Below are 18,600 nucleotides of genomic sequence, written 5' to 3'. Positions count from 1 at the left end.
GTGATCTGGTGATACGAAATCCAGCATGTCTATCTTGTTTGCTGTGTCATAATAAAATACAGTAGAGTCTCACTTATCCAACATAAACGGGCCAGCAAAACGTTGGATAAGTGAAAATGTTGGATAATAAGGAGGGATTAAGGAAAAGCCTATTAAACATGAAATTAGGTTATGATTTTACAAATCAAGCAACAAAACATGTTTTACAACAAATTGACAGAAAAAAGCAGTTCAATACACAGTAACGTTCTGTAGTAATTACTGTATTTATGAATTTAGCACCAAAACATTGTAATATATTGAAAACATTGACTGCAAAAACATTGACTACTAAAAGGCAAACTGAGTTGGATAATACAGAACGTTGGATAAGCGGAGGTTGGATAAGTGAGACTCTACTGTAATAACTTTATTCTTGTATCCCACCCCATCTCCCCAAAGGGACTCGGGGCAGCTCACGTAGGGACCAAGCTAAACCACAAAATACAATACGGTACATTTAAAACATATGAACATATAAAGTCAAAGGTACATAAAATACAATAAAACATGCTCACAATAACCAATTGTCATCTATAAAATATATTACATCCACCTCCTCCTTCTGAAGCCCACGATGACCAATGGTTTTTTATAGAGGCGGAGGCTGCTGCCCTCTAGCGTCCCCCGTGATCAATTGCAGGCTGTCCCGGCCTTAGCCCCACCCCTGCCCGTCGGGGATTGGCTCCTCCCCCTTAACGCGCGCTGTCAGTCACGCGCTCCTGGGCCTTTCCTGGTGGCGGCTGCAGGGAGCGCGCAGGTGAGCAGGAGGAAGAGGCGGGACGCTTTGCAGCCTCCCAAGCAGGAGCGGGGAGAGGGAAGCAAATGGGGAAGAGGCTGCTGAGGTCTGGAGGAAGGGGAAGGAAGGCTGGCCGGGAGCGGGAAGCGTCGGGAGCCTCCCTGCCTCCCCTGTTTCTCGCCTAGGTTCCTGGACCTGCCTCCAGGAGGATGAAGGAAGGCGCTCGGAGGGAGTGATTGGCACGCCGAGGAAGAAGAGGAGGAGGAGGAGGGTCTGCTGGAGGAGGTCAGGAGGAGAATTCATGCAGTTCGACACCGCGTTGGGTGTTATGACTCAATGCCATGGGATCCGGGGAGCTGTAGTTGGGTGCACCCTTTGGCAGAGGAGGCTGAAGAGCCCATAGCATTGAGCCATCAGTGCCCTTATTGCATGCATGGTCAAACTTGGGCCTTCCCTCCAGGTGTTTTGGACTGCAACTTCCACCATTCCTCACAGCCTCAGGCCCCTTCCTTTCCCCCTTCAGCCGCATCGAACATACAGAGACACAGCCTGCATCAACACTGTAGAATTAATGCAGCTTGATGCCATTTTGACTGCCATGGCTCAATGCTATGGAATCATCAGAGCTGTAGTTTTACAAGGTCGCAGTCTCTCTTCTGGACCCCCCCCCCCCCTTGGCAAAGTGGGTTAAACTGCTGAGCTGCTGAAATTGCTGACCAAAAGGTCTCTGGTTCAAATGTGGGGAGTGGGGTGAGCTTCCACTGTTAGCCCCAGCTTCTGCCAACGTAGCATTTTGAAAACATACAAATGTGCGTAGATCAATAGGTACCACTCTGGCGGGAAGGTAACGTCACTCCATGCAGTCATGCTGGCCACATGACCTTGGAGGTGCCTATGGACAACACCGGCTCTTTGGCTTAGAAATGGAGATGAGCACCAATCCCCAGAGTCGGACATGACTAGACTTAATGTCAGGGGAAAACCTTTCCCTTTACCTAGTTTCTTTTCCATAGATAGCTAGCACCACACCAAACAACTCTCATGATTCCACATCATTGAGCCATGTTGGTTAAAGTTTTTTTAATCGTGTCAGAAGCGACTTGAGAACATACTACAAGTTGCTTCTGGTTTGAGATAATTGGCCGTCTACAGAGGCGTTGCCCAGGGGACGCCCAGATATGTTACCATCCTGCTGGGAGGCTTCTCTCATGTCCCTGCAAGTAGAGCTGACAGATGGGAGCTCTCCCCATCTCGCGGATTTGAACGGGCAACCTTCAGGTCAGCAACCCAACCTTCAGGTTAGCAGTCCAACCAGCATAAGGGTTTAAACCATTGTGCCACCGTGCATTTACACTATAGAATGAATGCCGTTTGACACAACTTTAACTGCCATTACCAAATGCAATGGAATACTGGGAGTCATAGTACAGTGAGGCACCAGCCCTCTTTGGCAGAGAAGGCTAAAGAAAAACCTTGTCAAACCAGAACTCCCAGCATTCCATCGCCCTCAGCCATTGCAGTCAAAGTGGTGCCAAACTGCAGTGTAAATGTCCCTCCTTTATAATAATAATAAATAATAACCTTTATTTATATCTTACCCCATCTCCCCAGAGGGACTTACAAGGCAACAGCAATGCAAACCAAGACCAATATAAAGTTTTTTTTTCTGTGTCAGGAGCAACTTGAGTTGCTTCTGGAGTGAGAGAATTGGCCGTCTGCAAGGACGTTGCCCAGGGGATGCCCTGATGTTTTGATGTTTTTACCATCCTTGTGGGAGGCTTCTCTCATGTCCCCACATGGAGCTGGAGCTGATAGAGGGAGCTCATCCGCGCTCTCCCCGGGTGGGATTCAAACCTGGCAGCTTTCAGGTCAGCAACCCAACCTTCAAGTCACAAGGCTTTAGTCCACTACGCCACCGGAGGCTCCTACAACATAAAGTATACAGTATAAGATACAGCATCTGTCAAAGTATACTCTGTCTATGACATCTAATATTACAAATTTATTTGTCTCAGTCTCAAAGGTGTTATAAGAGTTCTGTGCACACCAGTGTGACTCAATGATTCTGTCTAGACCAGTGGTGCCCAACCCTTGGTCCCCCAGTTGTTTTTGACTTCAACTCCCAGAAATCTCAGCCAGCTTGCCAGCTGTTAGGAATTGTGGGTGCTGAAGTCCAAAACACCTGGTGGGGAGCCACTGGTCTAGACAGAGTAGCTTCCCAAATATGAGGGTGGGTCAATTTTTTTTGCCTCCTGTGTCATTAAAAACATTCTGAATGAACATATAACAGCAGAAGTTGCTACAGGTCATAGCCTGAACTATCCTCTACACAAAACTACAGTTCAACATAGTTGCCATCAATTTTGTACACATTTGCGCCATCGTTTAACCCAGGCATCAAAATCATTTCAGAAAACTTCAGACTTTTGCTTCGTGACCCATGATTTTAAAGCTGTTTTAACGTCATTCAAGTCATTGAATCTGAAACCACGTAGGTTGTCTTTCAGAGGTCCAAACAAGTAAAAGTAGGGGCATCCCCATAAAAATTCTTCAAGCAATTATGGATTTCTTTAGACTCACAACCATCTTTTGCCTGAAATTCAATGACGATACTTTCTTTTAGCTTCAGATTCATGGTAAAAATCAGTCAATCTGACAAAAAAAACTATCAGTAGAGTAAGGTTACTTCTGTCAGATCATGTATAGATAGTCCAGTAGTTGTGAAAGAAATAAAAGTTAGAGCGATGGAGGCATTACTTTTTGACCCACCCTCGTACATAGTTGAAGGCACCCTTTAATACGTGCAGAGGGCCTGGTTTCTGTGGTTTATGACAACTTATGCATATCTCCAAGATTTCACTTGGATGATAGCAATCCACCCTCTCTGAATATTCCTCCCGTTGTTGCGTGATCTCTTGATATAATAAAGGAGAATGATATCTAACGTTATGCAATTTTTTAATGGAAGTGTACTGGGAGAATTTACCTGCAGATCCTGTCTGCAGACATAGAGATGTGTGAATAAGTTTGGATTGGCAATCTTTTGCTTGAAGAGTCTACGAAGACCTTGTTCCACTAGACTGCTTGTATCTCATCTCTTGCACAGATACAAAACCAGTTTGTAGACATGTTCAGAGCTTTTAAAATGTTATTTTTGGGACTAAAATGTTGGAGGATTGTTGTGTGGCTAGGGATTCAGGAGTTGGCATCTAGAAAAAAGCACGTTCCTTGAATTTTGAACATTTCCTAAAATTAGGGCCATATTTCAGTTTCAAGATTGAAGGCCTTTGAAGAAGTCAGTGTCTGAAGATAGTTCTTGTTTAATATCCTTAGAACAAGACTATATTTTTCCAGATGTAATTGTATGGAAAATAGTATTTTCTGAAAGATTCTGTGAAGGGTGTAACATGGGGAACATTTCCCTTATACTAAGTCATTGCTTCTTAAATTGTGGGTCCTATTGGGATCCTGAAAAATTTATCAACAATAAAAGTTTTCTGAATGTCATCTAGTGATTTAGACATTTGCACGAATTTCTTCTATGGTGTTTCTGTGGGCTCTGCAGAAGATGCTTCAGCTGTACTTCATAAAAAGGAAAATCAGCCTGGTTAGCAATCCTTGCAAATGCTGATTTGTTATCAGTAAATCTTTGATTTGTATACCTATTTTATATAACTATATGCCTGGGATCATGTGAACATTTCTCAGGCCAGATGGGGTCCCAAGTGGAAAAGCTTTGAGAAGTGATAGTCGTAAGTCATACTTTTGGTCCAGAGGGTAACTTATCGCAAGTGGTAATAGCTGTTCACAATTTCAGGTGGGATTTTCAGATCCCTCCCTGACGATGCCATTGATTGTACTTTCTACCTTCTGCATGCAGAGTATGTCAATACTACTGAACTACCATTCTGGCTATGCGAATCAGGGTGAATAAACCTTGTATGTAATGAAGCTGAATAGATTAGAGGTCCCCCCTTAAAGATGAAGTGAGGAAAGTGGAGGGGAAAATGCTTGAGACTGGTATATGTATCATTGGGACTGAAACTCTTGCTTCTTAAATGGGGAGATTTAGGCATGAGGAAAGTTTGCTGTCCCACTGCCTCATTGTTTTCCGCTCTTATTGGGGAAAGCATCTAGGTCAGTTCCCAAGTCCCCCCAAGTGTGCTAGACTGCAAATTCCCATCATTCTACCTTAGTGTGACCATCCACATCCAGGCATGATGTGGGCTGCTGCTCTGCACTCCAGATGGCATCATGCATGATGTCAAGATTCTTAGGGTACATTTGCTGTAGGATTAATGTGGTTTGACACCACTTTAACTGCAGTAACTCAATGCTATGAAAACATGGGAGTTGTAGTCTGGTGTGTCTCCAGCACTATTTGGCAGAGAAGGCTAAATACCTTGTAAAACTACAACTCCCATGACTCCATGGTGTTGAGCTATGACAGTTAAAGTGGTGTCAGACTGCATTAGTCCTACAGTATAGGTAGACCATTATTCTTGTTTTTTGTCCCCCCCCCCCTTCACATATTCTGCTTCTCACACTCACATTCTCTTTCTCAGATTGTTTTTTCAGAAAGAAACAGCCCAGGGCAAGAAGAGCAGTTAGAGAAGCTCTTTTGCTTGTCTATTAATCCTTTATCTTGGCTTCAGCCAGCTGTGGGTCAGGCCTCAAGGCTAAATACCACTTTAAAAGGTTTCTTTCACCAGGATGAGGAGGGCATGTGACTGGCTTGTGACTTAATGAACCGCCTTATCATGTACAGCTGTTAGAAGGGAGGTTGGGAAGAAGAATGGAATGAGAGGCGGCTTGAGAAATGGATTTTCATCTTTAAAATGTTTCTTTCGTTGATTTTCATTTTTAGGTAGACTTCCCAATGAAGACAGAAGCCCCTGCCACCCTTGAGCACCCTTTTCTTATGCCATGAATAACACCACTATGCCCACCTCTCCTGGGCCAGCCAATGACTCCCTGGTGGAATATGTTTTGGTGCCATTTTTCCTTATCACCATTGTCGGGGTCATCATGGCCGTGGTGAGTGACTGGAATTATCCCGGAAGAGTTCAACGCCCAGAAACTTTTCCAGGAGTAGAAGACGTGGAACTAGTTTGGCCTTCAAAAGGACAAATTATTCCAGCAGCAGTTCCTCAGCAAAGAGCCTCCTAAATATTCTTATATACGTTGCTGTTCTGTCCCTTTAAGTAATTTCTGACTTATGGCTCCTCTGAATTTTCTGGATAAGATTTGTTCAGAAGGGGTTTGCACTCCTCTGAGGCTGATAATGTGTGACTTGCCCAAAATGGGTATTTGAGCCCTGGACTCCAGAGCTATAATCGTGTGCTGAAACCCTTGCACCAAGCTGGCTCTGAATGGATTATATATGTTAGTGAGCCCCAGTAAAGTGGAATGACCAACTTATGACCTTGTAGATGTTGGAGTGAAATTTCTACAATTCTGGGGAACACTGTAGGGCCACAAATTGCCCACCATTTAAGGCAGTGGACATTAGTATTTTCTGCTTGACGTTATTCCTCACTAGAAACATTTCCAAATTGATCCCAGAAATTAGCAATCCTTATATTGATTAACCTAACATCTGGGACACAATCTATGGGTCTTCATTGTTGCTTCTGCTTTGCCTGATTTGTGGAGAGAGGCACCATTGACTGCTTGTAATAATAGAGAAAGTGAGGAATAGAGAACTGATTTATTAGTTGTCTATCTTTTCCTCAAATGACTACTAGAGAGTGTGCCTGTCTGCTTAATTTTATCTTCTCAGCGACCTTTTAAGGGAAGGTAAGGCTAAGGGAGAATTACCTGATCAGTGCCCCCTAGTAGGTTTCATGTCTCAGTGAGGATTAAGTTTATGTTGTCTACACTGTAGAATTAATGCAGTTTGTCACCACTTTTAACTGCCATGGCTACATGCTATGGAATCCTGGGATTTGTAGTTTGGTGAGGCACCAGCCTCCTTTGGCAGAGAATGCTAAAGACTCCCATAAATCCATAGCATTAAGCGATGGTAGTTAAAGTGGTGTCAAGCTTTATTAATTCTACAGTATAGATGCATCTTTCGACTGGGATCTTCCTCATGCCAGTCTAATCACTGCACCAGTCTACTGTAACTGTCTTTTTTCTTCTTTCATTTCTGCAATATAAAATTGCTCCTTTTTCAAATCATTTTCTTATTTTAGTCAAGCAGATGCTTTCAAACCATCTTTTTTTTTACCTTGACATAGAATATAGGTGGTTTACATTTGCATTCAGCCTAGCCATTAATTGAATCTGTTAAGTGCTGTATATATTATGCCAGCTCTGAAAAGGTCATGCACTTGTTTACCTGGAGACATGCAATCGATGCCTGTATGAAAGATCTCCTTCCAAGGAGAGTCCTTGTGACTGGCTGCAAATATCTAACTAACTTGCACAATTGCTCTTCAGATGTAATTTTGTTTGAAGATTGGCTTTGCCTTTATATAGTGTATGGATGCAGTGAGAGGGGAAAACTTGGCTTTTGTTTTTACTTTAAAACAAGAAGCTGCATGTGAAAGTGGTCTTCATAACTCGCAAGATATGCACATATATATTGGCATTCATGCTGATGAGATGCATTCCTGGGAAAGCTGAGCTTTTAAAAAAAATCATAGGGAATTTTAAGTATGTCTTGCTCTAAGTGGTTCTGTAGTGTACCACAGAGAAACTCACTATTTTTCCACATTAAATCTGAACCTTGTGACTGTCATTACTCTTAAAGAGTCCATAAGCTTTGGAATTAAATCTAACAGGTTTTGTGTCAGGTTTCTGCCATCATTCATAAAATAGATATTGGAAAAGGGTATATCCAGAAAAAGACTAATAAAGTATGACCTGTGGGGTATATGTAGTGTCAATATTGTTTTAGTCCCACATTTTTAAAGTAAAAAAAACCTTTTTTCTGCAGTAAAAAGTACCCAACAACTAGTAAAAACATTAAAAGGTTCAAATACTAGAAAGAGGCAAACCTCCAAGGCCTCATGTCAGTTGTCTTCTCTTCAGTAAAGAGATTATGTTATTGTCACAGATCTCCTCTCTGTATCTCTGATGTCACCTGACACCAAAGGGCAGGGTTTCTAATGAGCTTCCCATAATGCCTCCTGTGCTAATATCTTGTGACATTGCCACTGCCCGAAGTGGTCTTGCAAACAGGCAAATATAGGAAATGCTTTTCCTGCTGCTGTTGTTCCTTGTTCTGTTTCTTCTTTTTTTTCTAGTTCCATGCTTCATTCCATCTAAAAAATAATGCACAGGCAAGAGCTATGCTTCCCTCATAATCATTTTCCTTGCTTTCCTTTCACATTGCAGATGATGTACATCCAGAAGAAGAGGAGGTAAGAGACTGTGCTGGGCAAGTAATTGAATTGTGGGGAGTTTGGGTCACGAGGCTCTTCAGAACGGAACATTTTTCTTGCCTGGAAAAAAACCTTACTTTTTATTCATGATGCGAACAGAGAAAACTTTGTGTGTTGCTATCAGCAGTATGCTTGGGTGGCTTTATATATAAAGCAGTGGTAGGTCAATTTGTGAAACAGTTTAAAGCAGAGTACTGCTAATTATTATGGGCGTGTTTCTTCCTTGCTACTGAACTACTCTTGGAAATGGAATCAGAAGTGGCTTTCAATGAATACTTCTCTAGCAAACTGATCTATCTCTCCATATTTCATACTGGAAAAAGAGCAAACACTTTCTAGTTTAGTGTACAAATTCTTTGGGCACACACAAAAGAAGTAGCTCGCTTTGTATTTGGTCTGTACAGGTTTCTGCAAAATACTTCTCTGGGCACTTGTATTGAGGATCAGTATGGTCAAATGGAAATATCTGCTACAGCTGCCCCCACTTTTGTTTCTAGGCTACAAATTATTAATAACTATGGTACAGTGAACTAGTGTACTAATAAATGTATTTGCTAGCTAATAACATTTGTGGACTTATATGCAACAGGGTTGATCTGGATCTGTTTTCAGAGATAATTGTGGTTTAGTGCCCAGTGACAGATGTGGGATTTCCTCTTTCCCAAATAGAGTGTATTGCTGTAGTACCTTCCAAGCGGCAAATCATATAATCTTTAAAATATATAAAATATATTAGCAAAGATTTGCTTGGCTATCTGCTGGCTGCTCTTTCACACCAGGAGCACAAAGTGGTATAGGATATTTCCTTTTGCAATTTAATGGAAAGTGTATATGCACCTAAAATACTACCTTTAAAGTGATGAATTTGGAAATATTTGTATACAGAAAATATTATCACCCTGAGATCAATGTGTTGGCTCAGATCGGCTCTGGGTTTAGAAATAATGGCTTTGGAGGGTTTGCCCAAGCTATTGATTTCCCTAAAGCATCTGTCTATACCATGGGGAGCTTTAAAAGTGGAAAAAGAACAATTGCCTTCTCTGCAGTCCTCCTGGAGGAACATATTTACCCCACCTAGCTTCCTCAAACAACCAAAAACTGCTGAAAATCAAGAACTTGCAAGTGAAAGTAACTTCCATTTGTGATATCATTTCAGCCAAAATGTATTGTGTGACCACCTGCAAGAGTGCCAGAGTTGATCACTCTTGCTTTATAGGTACAGATTCCAACTGGACAAGTGTAAACTTAAGTTGTACTTTGACAAGGGCCATGTATTGAAATGTCACTTCATCTGACCATTTCTCTCTCAGGTATGACCGGCTGCGTCACCATTTGCTGCCAATGTATAACTATGATCCTGCAGAAGAGCTGCATGAAGCTGAACAGGAGCTCCTAGTAGAGCCAGAGGACACAAAAGTAAGTGTAATTCTGCAAACCAAAGCAAAACGGTGCTTCAGTGTGAAAAACACATTGTATGTGCTTTGCTTTATGGTCTTGTGACTGTCATGGAGACAATTACTAAAACAAAAGAAAAGATTATGGATCCAAGCACGAGGTTTTCAAGCGATTCCTTTATTTGGTTTGTTTACCTCAGGACAGATTGAACTGCAACTTCTGGAATTCCCATCCCAGTTTTCTCAGTTCTGTAGTTCCTGCTTTTTTTTTGCGTGAGGCATATAGTCTAGGCAATGGGAATTGCCTCAAACCCACACTGAGTTATTAGCATTTTTATCCCTACTGGGAAAAGAGAGCTAAACAATGGAGTGTCTGATTAACATGAATTCCGTCTTACAGTTTAGTGCTATATTTGGTGGATGTAGAGATTCAAAATTTAGGTGAACAGACACCTGGGCCACAGGTAGTCAACTGTTTTGTGTCAAGGGTTGCAGTCCCTTATAATCAGCTGGGAGCTGCATGGTCATTGTGGTAATATCTTTTCCATCACTGCCTGGATTGTAGGTTGTTATGTGGTAGATCAGTGGTGGGGAGACTCTTTTAACCCAAGGACTAAATTCTCTTTCAGAGATCTCACAGGCTGCATTCCTGTCATGGATAAGTCCAAGAGCAAAAGGGTTGGACCAAAAATGCCAGCATATTTTAGTTTTACAGCTCTTAAAAACTTTAGGAGGGGCACCACAAAAGCAAGAAAGCAATCAGACAATGGTGTCATCAGGAAAAGGATGTGGCTAATATGGGAACCCAGGAGTCTGGTTCAGGGGTTTCGGGAGATGCAAATTCAGCCCTAGGGCTTCAGGATACTCCTCTTGCATAACTGTTGAGAAGGAGCAGTCATATTTTGTGTACTTGCGTATGCTGTTGTTCACAAAGCTTTCCAGCTCAGAAGGTTTTGTGGCTTCTTACTTCCAAGCAGCTGAGATATTTTGCTTTCTGGCATTTCTAGTCTACTGCAAAAACAGATGTGGCACAAACTTTAACTGTGAAACAAGGAGGGATCAATTTCTGGAAGTATGAGAACCATTGTGTCTGAAACCATTGGAAGCATGACAAAGCAGTTAAAACAAATCTATAGTCAATTATTCTTTCTAAAATGTGGATAAGCACTAAATTTTGCTGAAAGTCATTGACTTCAAACAATATGCAGGAGTATGGGGGAGTGTATTTGTAAAGAAATATATGTCTCATTTACATTATGCGTAATCTTTATTTATGCTGCATTTGCTAATGTTGAGTGTCCCCTTTCACTATTTTGCAATATAGACATTGATGTGCTCATAGAAGCAGGTGAACATTTATTTAAGGCCTACTAGAGCCGGACAAACTCTTAGGTACTCATTCATAGATATCTAAAAAATGATTCTGGACTTTTGAATCACTGGACAAAACACTGGTCCTTAATGACATTTAAGAACTGGCTTCTTTTTAGTTAGTTACAATGTTATAGTTAGATATACAACCTCTTAACTGTTTCCTGTGGACATTTATATTTATGATCATGATGCCATTGCCATGATGAGAAGTGGTACAGAAACCTACCTTGAAATCCAGCCAATTACACTGAGGGACAGAGTTTTGTGCCACTGGACAGTGGAATATTCAAAGAAAATGTTCCCATCCCTCTCCTGCAAGTAATTGTGCTATGGGAAGTTGCAACAAAACCCTGCAGGACAGTGCTTTCCTAACATTTTGCATTGGTGGTGCATCTTTTTAGACATGCATCCTTTTGCAACACACTAATTAAATTTTCCTAGCAGACTAGAGGTTAGATAAACTCCTTATAAGAAATTTGGACACTTACATAAATTATAATAACAAAATGTATTGGTACACAACATATTTCATGAAAACCTTTCATTTCAGATATATGATTTATTGCTTATTTCACATAAATTCAGAAGTTTTCCATTACATTCGTGTGACACACTACACCCTGCAGCCGACACACGTGTCGCAACACAAAGTTTGGAAAGCTCTGTCTAGGGGTTCAGCCTCTGCTTGGTGTAATCTCTTGCTGGCAAGAGGGGGTGCCCCACTCCCCAGTTTCACAGAACTCCTTCCCATGGTGCAGCTATTTGGATTTTGAGGTGGTTTTTTTTTTGGGGGGGGGGGGGAGGTGGTCAGATCAGAAGACAGATTGTAGCTTTAACATTGCGGCTACATGTCTGATGCAGAATCTCAGCCAAAGTGGTTTACGTTATTATTTAATAATATATTTTACTACCTAAATGTGTTTTTGTACTCCCCACATGGTCACACTGTATTGTCTTTGATAGTTGATATCATTCTGGAAAATAGCTGCAATATGAGTAGGTACAATTTCCCAATGAAGTTCTAAAAACATCCAAAATAATATAAGGAATTCCATTTCCATTTGCCCGAATATCTTCTGACAGAAGCTATGCGCTGTGTTGAGTTCAATTTGTATCCATCATTCATGGCATAGATGTTCAGCTGATACTTTATGGAAAATCAAATCTTCTAGTGTACTGTGTTACTTTATTAAAGGTTGATTGCCTTTGTCTTCATTTGCAACTCAGGAACACCCAGTTTGCATTCTCTGGGCCTGGCTTGGTAAAGGCAATTTCCTTTAATTAGACTTAAAGAGTAGGAAAGAACAAACTATCTTAAACAGGAAGCTTTATTATGCCCAATAATAAATGTAAAGTTTCTTAATTGTGAAAACAGCTGGTTTTCTGACCATAGTGCTGGCTGTTATAGCAAATGGTGGAAGCATTCTTTGGCAGCTGCTTCTGAAGGCTGCTAGCCACTTCCCCTTTGTTGGTAGGCAAAGACTTTTCTGTTCAAGTGGTTTATTTGGTAATTTACTAGTTGCTGGAAAGAGTCTTGTTGTGAGCTATCTGGAGTCACATTTTTGGGAAAAGGTTGTGGTGTGAAGACCAAGTTTTAAAGAAATTATCTATTGCATGTTACAGGTGATGAGGACCTGGGGAGGATACCAACCTTGCCGTGGTTCATTTATGGACGTGAAAACTTGATGATGCTTAGCTCAGACTGACCAATGGTGTATATGGATGATCTCGTCTACCTGGCATGTATGCGATCTTGAAACACGCCCAAACCACATTAACTTTGAACCTGCTGCCTTTCCACTTCAATATTGTCTTTATTTTATTTTTGCCTTGACTCCTAGCAAGAGGTGAGTCCATTTAGGCTGTACTGCTAACACATGTCCTTTTGGGTACCTGGTATGCAGAGTCAAAGGCTTGCACATCTGAATCTAGAAAAATTACTTGACCTGATGACATTCCTTACTCCTAGGCATTCTGCTTTCTAATTGGTATGGATGTTGGGGGAGATGCAAGAGCTTCTTGAATTTCAGGTGAAAGTAGCTCTTGTTCTGTGAGCTATCATCCACCAATGGCTCAGTTTTCTAAAAGCTCCAGCTGACCTCTTCTTTTGTGAAGAAGCAGCAAAAGCTGCAGCTGCTATGCCATTCCAGTGCATTTGCTAGCTGCCTCGCTGTGCTAATATACCTATGCATATAAATGGGTTTGTCACTTAGGTCTTGGGTTCCTGTGATGTCTCCCTTGATGGATGCAGAATAAAATGGTAATGCTGTGTAAGCAAGAAAACTGGGTATGTGTGGCTATAATGTAACATTCTTTACTTTGAAATATGTGTAATGAGTACATGCTGATCTGTATGGCTATTGTTTGATGGATGTGCTGGGAGGATGATTTTTCTGGGAAGGTTGTGCAAAGGACATTGGGTGAAAGGGGCCTTAAATGTATTGTTGAAAATTTATTTGTTCCTTCAGGAAAGTTTTGAGTTCATCAGGGTGGTTCTTTCTATGAGGTTTTGTATTTGGGAGCTCATATATTTTGTAAATAAATCCCATCCTGAACTGGAATATCTGTGAAAACTTCACTGTAATAATTTGTCTTGGGTGAGTATACAATATTAGCATTGTCCCCACTACGGCTGACTGAAGAACTGTTGATGCAGAGACAATACTTGGCTGAAGTATAAAACCCCTTACTGCCTATTGTTGCTGACCATAACCCATCAACAAGACTAGTGAGCTTGGGCAAAACATTTATTAGGGATATTGGTTTGGCCTTTGTGCATCTTCTTGTCCCAACAAAGTATTTCAGTTTGTATCTGTCTGGTTTTCCTCACATATGACATCATGCTAGACTGCTGTTGAATATTCATCTGATACCTAATGATGCATTTTAGGTTATGGGTGATTCGGCAGTAAAGAAAAACATAGTCTGAGTGAGGAAATAAGGTTACTTTAATTCAGATACAACAAATAGATGAATGGGGCACTTCCTATAACGTATTCTCCCAGCAGTTGTTTCCATTTCATTCCTGTACATAAACAGAACCATTTTATTAAATCAGACTAGGGCAAGAGATAAATTGGTAGTCATAATGTAACAAGAGGAAGCTTACCTCACTACAAGGACCTTGCAGTTTTGCTATTCTACTTTTCAGTTGTAATTAATGGGCTAGATCAGGGTGAGAATTATGCAACCCTACAGGCGTCGTTAGACTGTAGCTCCTGGTAACTTGGTAGGTCTTCATATCCTCCTGCTGTTTTGGTCTGCAGCTGCTATCAGAGTTACCCAACATGGCCAAGGATGAGAATTGCAGTTGAACACTGGATGATTATATTGCCCATCCCTATATTAAAAGCAGTAAAACATGAAGTACCAGATTTCCGATGTGTTGCTGTTAATCCTTCAGCATATGAACAGTAATAATTCCATGGAGAATATGTGACACTGACCAAAGGAAACAATTCACTACTTGAGAGAAATACCTTCAAAGTGGTAATTATATATACAGACAACACAGACGCCCAACACTTCTGCAAATCCAAGCTGTGACCCATATTACCATATTGACGTAATCATTTCTATCTTAATCTTTAAATATGCATGCCAAATACATTGCATTTGTATGTCATTAACAGGGCCTGCTTTGAAAAAACCTTTTAAATATACATAGTAGGGATTCACAGACAGATTTTTTCCTTGAGTTGCCTAATAAATTTAAGACAGCCAACAGGCTGGTTTTTGTTAAGACTAGGAGGAAAAAATCAGTTCTCTGGATCTGGGAAGCTCAGAGTATTCAGTATTGCCGGTTTAACACGTGACCGGCACTTGGACACAGTGTGTTCTGGAAGTGTACTGATTCTTAGATTGGAAGTAGAGTAGGCATTAGGAATGCAATTCCCATCTATGTTAGCCAAGCAGCCAGTGGTGAGGGATTACGGGAATTAAATAGATGAAACTATCTCTTAATGACAGTTCAGACTTAGCACTGAATATCTGCCAAAAGAACTCTTAGTTGTGCCACTGCTATGACACAACAAAGAATCTTTGCCATAACATTCTTCTGTACACAATTGTACAGCTTGTTTTCAAAAGGTACCAAATTTATCTGAACAAATTTTACAGGAATTGATCAGAAAATGCTGAGGATATGCATTCTTTTTGCTATAAAATGCAATTTTCCAAGCTCCTCAAGTTCTTATTTACCCCGAGGTACGTCTAGTAAAGCAAAAGGTAGTCCAACTATGTTATGAAATTGAGGAAAAGTGGCAGGTTTGATGGAATGAAACATACAATTCCTCTTTGTGGACTTTGGTGTAATCTGGTCTTTTTTGTGTACGAGTATGCTCTGATAACAGCTGTGGCAACCATGGTTCCAGGTCCTCTTTGAACAAAATGCAGAAGGAAGATCACGAAACATGAACTAAATATTTTATTCAAGTAAAATAATCTGCAGGTAGAAGATCAAGAAACCTTTAGCAATGAATCAGATTCACACAATACAAACCTATCCCCAAAAATTTTCACCTCTTGCATAGTTGTTTTGGAGGTCATTATCAGTACATAACTCACAACTGCTTTCAGATCCATGTTTCAGTGAGCAATGAAGATCAGCAGGATAGTGAAAGGACCATCTAGCAACAGTTTTAAGATGCTGGAATAAAACTGTCTTCCTAGCAGCTTCCCTGATAAACTGCAATTAAAAGGACAGATAACTCGTTAAGGGAAAACAAAGTTAATACTGTAAGCCTCCACTTTCACAGATGTTAAGGGCACAGGACCTAAAGATTCCCAGAGAGGTGTTCCTTCCGGGAATCTCGGAAGGTTCTCCATCAACTGGTCAACTTCTGGCAAAAGTTAAACATAGATTCCCACTGGAGTACCTGAAATTTAGAGAGAGTGCTACTTCCGGGAGATTCTCTAGGTTCTCCAGCACATCTTTGGTCGATTTCTGGCAAAAGTTAGCCATAGAGTCACACTCATGGACCTAGAAATTCCTAAAGACCATATTAAACAAAAACACGAAGAGATTTGTTGAAGCATTGTGCAAATTTTGCTCTTATTTTTAAAAGATTGCAGTTTTTGCATCAGGACAAAAGGCAAAATCTCTAGCAATTAAATTATAAAGCAGTCAGAAGTTTATCTCAATCTTCTGCTTTAAGAGGAGTTATTAGTGGACAGAATGCTTCTAGATTACAATGTTGTTTTATTTGAGGTTATATTTATTCAGCAGCTTCTCTCTGCAATTGTAGTACAAACAAGAAAGTGTTTAATGTCCTATTGCAACTCAGTGATTGTGCTCAGTGCGCCTGTTGATTTGCCAACACAGTTTGTAGCTTTTAAGCACTGTTGATCATGTCTGAACATTTACCAAACCCTCTTCCTGGAAGTACTCTTTAAAATGTGGTCACAATTAAAAGTCAAAAAAAATCTCAATAGTGCTAAATGTGCTGTGAAGATGGGACTTAAAAGAATGTCCATCTGTTTTCAGAAGTAATTTATAATCATCACATGTGAGTACCATTGCAGGAACTCCTTATTTTGTATATGCCATCAGCTGATTATTGGAAATGATGCCACTCTTCAAAGAACTCCGCTCTCCCCAGTCACTCATCAGTCTGACAAATAGAAGCTTTTATCCCTTTTTATTAGCACAAGTTTTAAAAGTCAACTCAAACTAAGTTATCTAGTGTAAAATATCAGTTCCAGAGACAGAAACCAGATAGAACCTGTTGGAATAATAAAAACTTTGTAACCAGTACAGCAGCAGCAACAAACAGCAGCAACTCCATGTTTTAAGAGAATGAAACTTAAATTATCCAGAGGTAGTTCTGAATGAAGGAAAAGGGGGAAAAAACCTTGAAAGACAACACGTTTTGAAAAGTCAACTGTAGTGAAAACGCTTTGTGCTATTCCCAATGCAGAAAAATCACCAAACCCAAAGAGAGACTGTGGGGATGGACTGGAATTGTTATCCTGCTTTTTGCGGGTTTTGGAAAAGCCTGGTCTAATTTAAAAGAAGATCCAACAGTCCTTTCTGTGCCGAACAACTGAGCACAGAGGGAAAGAACTTTTAGTTGCAGGTTCCCACCTGAAAATCGCTCCAAATTGGACATTGGCAACTGGGATTACAACGGGAGGAACATTTGTATGGTCAGTGAAAAAGAAAAGCACCCTCATTGCCATACTGCTTAGAGAGCCCTGCAGTTATTGAACCACAGTAAATGGAGTGTAAAAAGCAATGTATTATCCTTTGAAACCAGCATCCAGCTTACAATAGGCACATTTAATATATTCCTTCTTTTTGATGCTGTAGTTTTTCCTGCTATATTTATTTTACAGAAAAATAATGCCTCCCAATTGTCCTCTATAGCCTAATTTTCAGCCAGTGCCAAATATCCCTTTGGAGGGTGGTACAGTCTCTCTGAAGAGGTATGGTTTGGCAAAGGGGTGGGTGGGGGGAAGCAGGCTGTCCACTCTTTTCAACATGAATAAGTGGTTGCTATAAAGACATAGATATATATACCCCTTTCTCTACAAGGAGCATACCAGAGAGTGAGAGAGAGAGAGACCAAAAACCAGATATAATCTAGAACTACATGAAGTGGTAGGCTAAAATGTTAACCCTGTCAAACGAGAACGGGAAACAAAATACTTGGTTCCCCCATTGAACATTACATATCAGCAGTGATGGTTGGTTTGTTTTACACTGTACTCCAGTGTTGCTGTTTAGACTGCGAGAACATTCGGCAGGTGTAGGTCAGGAAAAGGGTGAGGATGCTTTGTTCCTTCCTCAGTCCCAGAACTTGACAAGAAATAGGAAAACTGAACTGTGAGGTAGAATCAGTTGGCTCTTTTCACTGCTCCTCTTCCGATGACTCCTGGGAAATGTTGACTTCTTCTTCATCCTTTTTCTGTGTGGGAAGAGTAAATGGTTGATTTGAGAAGATATCAGATGGAAGATATACTATACTTGGTTAAAGACAAATTCATCCTGCAAAGTGTCACTACTAGAGCAGCAACAGAGAGAAGTGTAGAAACGAGACTAACAGCTGATTCCTCTGATGCAGTTATGCCTATTCCTTGAGACAGACTGACACACATCACACACTCTCAAATATATCATAACAGTGACTAAAACCACTGCCTATTAATGTTGTTGTTGTCTTTATTTATACCCTGCCTTTCTCCCCGTGGGGACTCAGGACGGCTAATACTCCACACTAGAGAAATTTAAAAGGTGCAATACAAAAGTTAAAAACAATTAAAAAGTAACCAAGTGTAAAACTTGGCCTTTGTTTGTCTGAAGATTCTATTGTGATATTAATCGGACATTACAGGGCCAAACAGGGCTGGGGAGTTAGAGGAAAACCAATTCCCACTTCAAAATAAAAACTTACATTAAATGCCTACTCCATTTTATATTTACTTTCAAAGAAACTAAGGGAAGTCTTCTTCAGAAATGCTATTCAAATAAGTATAAAGAGGCCCGATGACCCACATGATGGTATTAAAAAGTCTTCTGCTACCACTTTTGTATAGTAAACTTGTTATACTAATCAATGTACATTTATAATTTATGAAGGAACATAATAGATGAGTTAGAATCAAAGGTAGAGACTCGATAACCCTGGGGCCAACGTATTTAATCGTTGCTCAAACAATGTCC

The 18,600-nt window shown here is 40.6% G+C and overlaps 2 protein-coding genes across 9 annotated transcripts in view; one reads left to right on the top strand and one right to left on the bottom strand.

Moving 5' to 3' along the window:
• Positions 1 to 709: 709 nt before the first annotated feature.
• Positions 710 to 13,498, top strand: smim29 (small integral membrane protein 29). 3 transcript variants are annotated; one of them, XM_008109731.3, is made up of 6 exons: positions 712 to 799; positions 964 to 1,063; positions 5,646 to 5,815; positions 8,123 to 8,148; positions 9,480 to 9,585; positions 12,561 to 13,498. In XM_008109731.3, exons 3-6 carry the CDS (start codon positions 5,705 to 5,707, stop codon positions 12,621 to 12,623), a joined length of 306 nt encoding a protein of 101 aa, XP_008107938.1. In that variant the 5' UTR covers positions 712 to 799; positions 964 to 1,063; positions 5,646 to 5,704; the 3' UTR covers positions 12,624 to 13,498. The 3 variants fall into 3 exon arrangements, with proteins under 3 accessions (XP_003220391.1, XP_008107938.1, XP_062834543.1); XM_003220343.4 differs by lacking the exon at positions 964 to 1,063 and having other exon boundaries at positions 710 to 799; XM_062978473.1 differs by lacking the exon at positions 712 to 799 and having other exon boundaries at positions 806 to 1,063.
• Positions 13,499 to 16,557: 3,059 nt separating this feature from the next.
• The window catches only part of hmga1 (high mobility group AT-hook 1), a 36,090-nt gene continuing 34,047 nt past the window's right edge, over positions 16,558 to 18,600 (bottom strand). For all 6 annotated transcript variants that reach the window (XM_062978468.1, XM_062978469.1, XM_062978470.1 and 3 more), the window contains one exon: positions 16,558 to 17,845. In XM_062978468.1, the coding sequence (XP_062834538.1) occupies positions 17,789 to 17,845 (57 nt within the window). In that variant the 3' untranslated portion in view covers positions 16,558 to 17,788. The remainder of the gene's footprint in view (positions 17,846 to 18,600) is intronic.

Source organism: Anolis carolinensis, chromosome 4 (assembly GCF_035594765.1).
Source record: "Anolis carolinensis isolate JA03-04 chromosome 4, rAnoCar3.1.pri, whole genome shotgun sequence".
Taxonomy (NCBI): domain Eukaryota; kingdom Metazoa; phylum Chordata; class Lepidosauria; order Squamata; family Dactyloidae; genus Anolis; species Anolis carolinensis.
The sequence above is the reverse complement of the archived record's forward strand: the minus strand, read 5'-3'. Positions and strand labels throughout refer to the sequence as shown.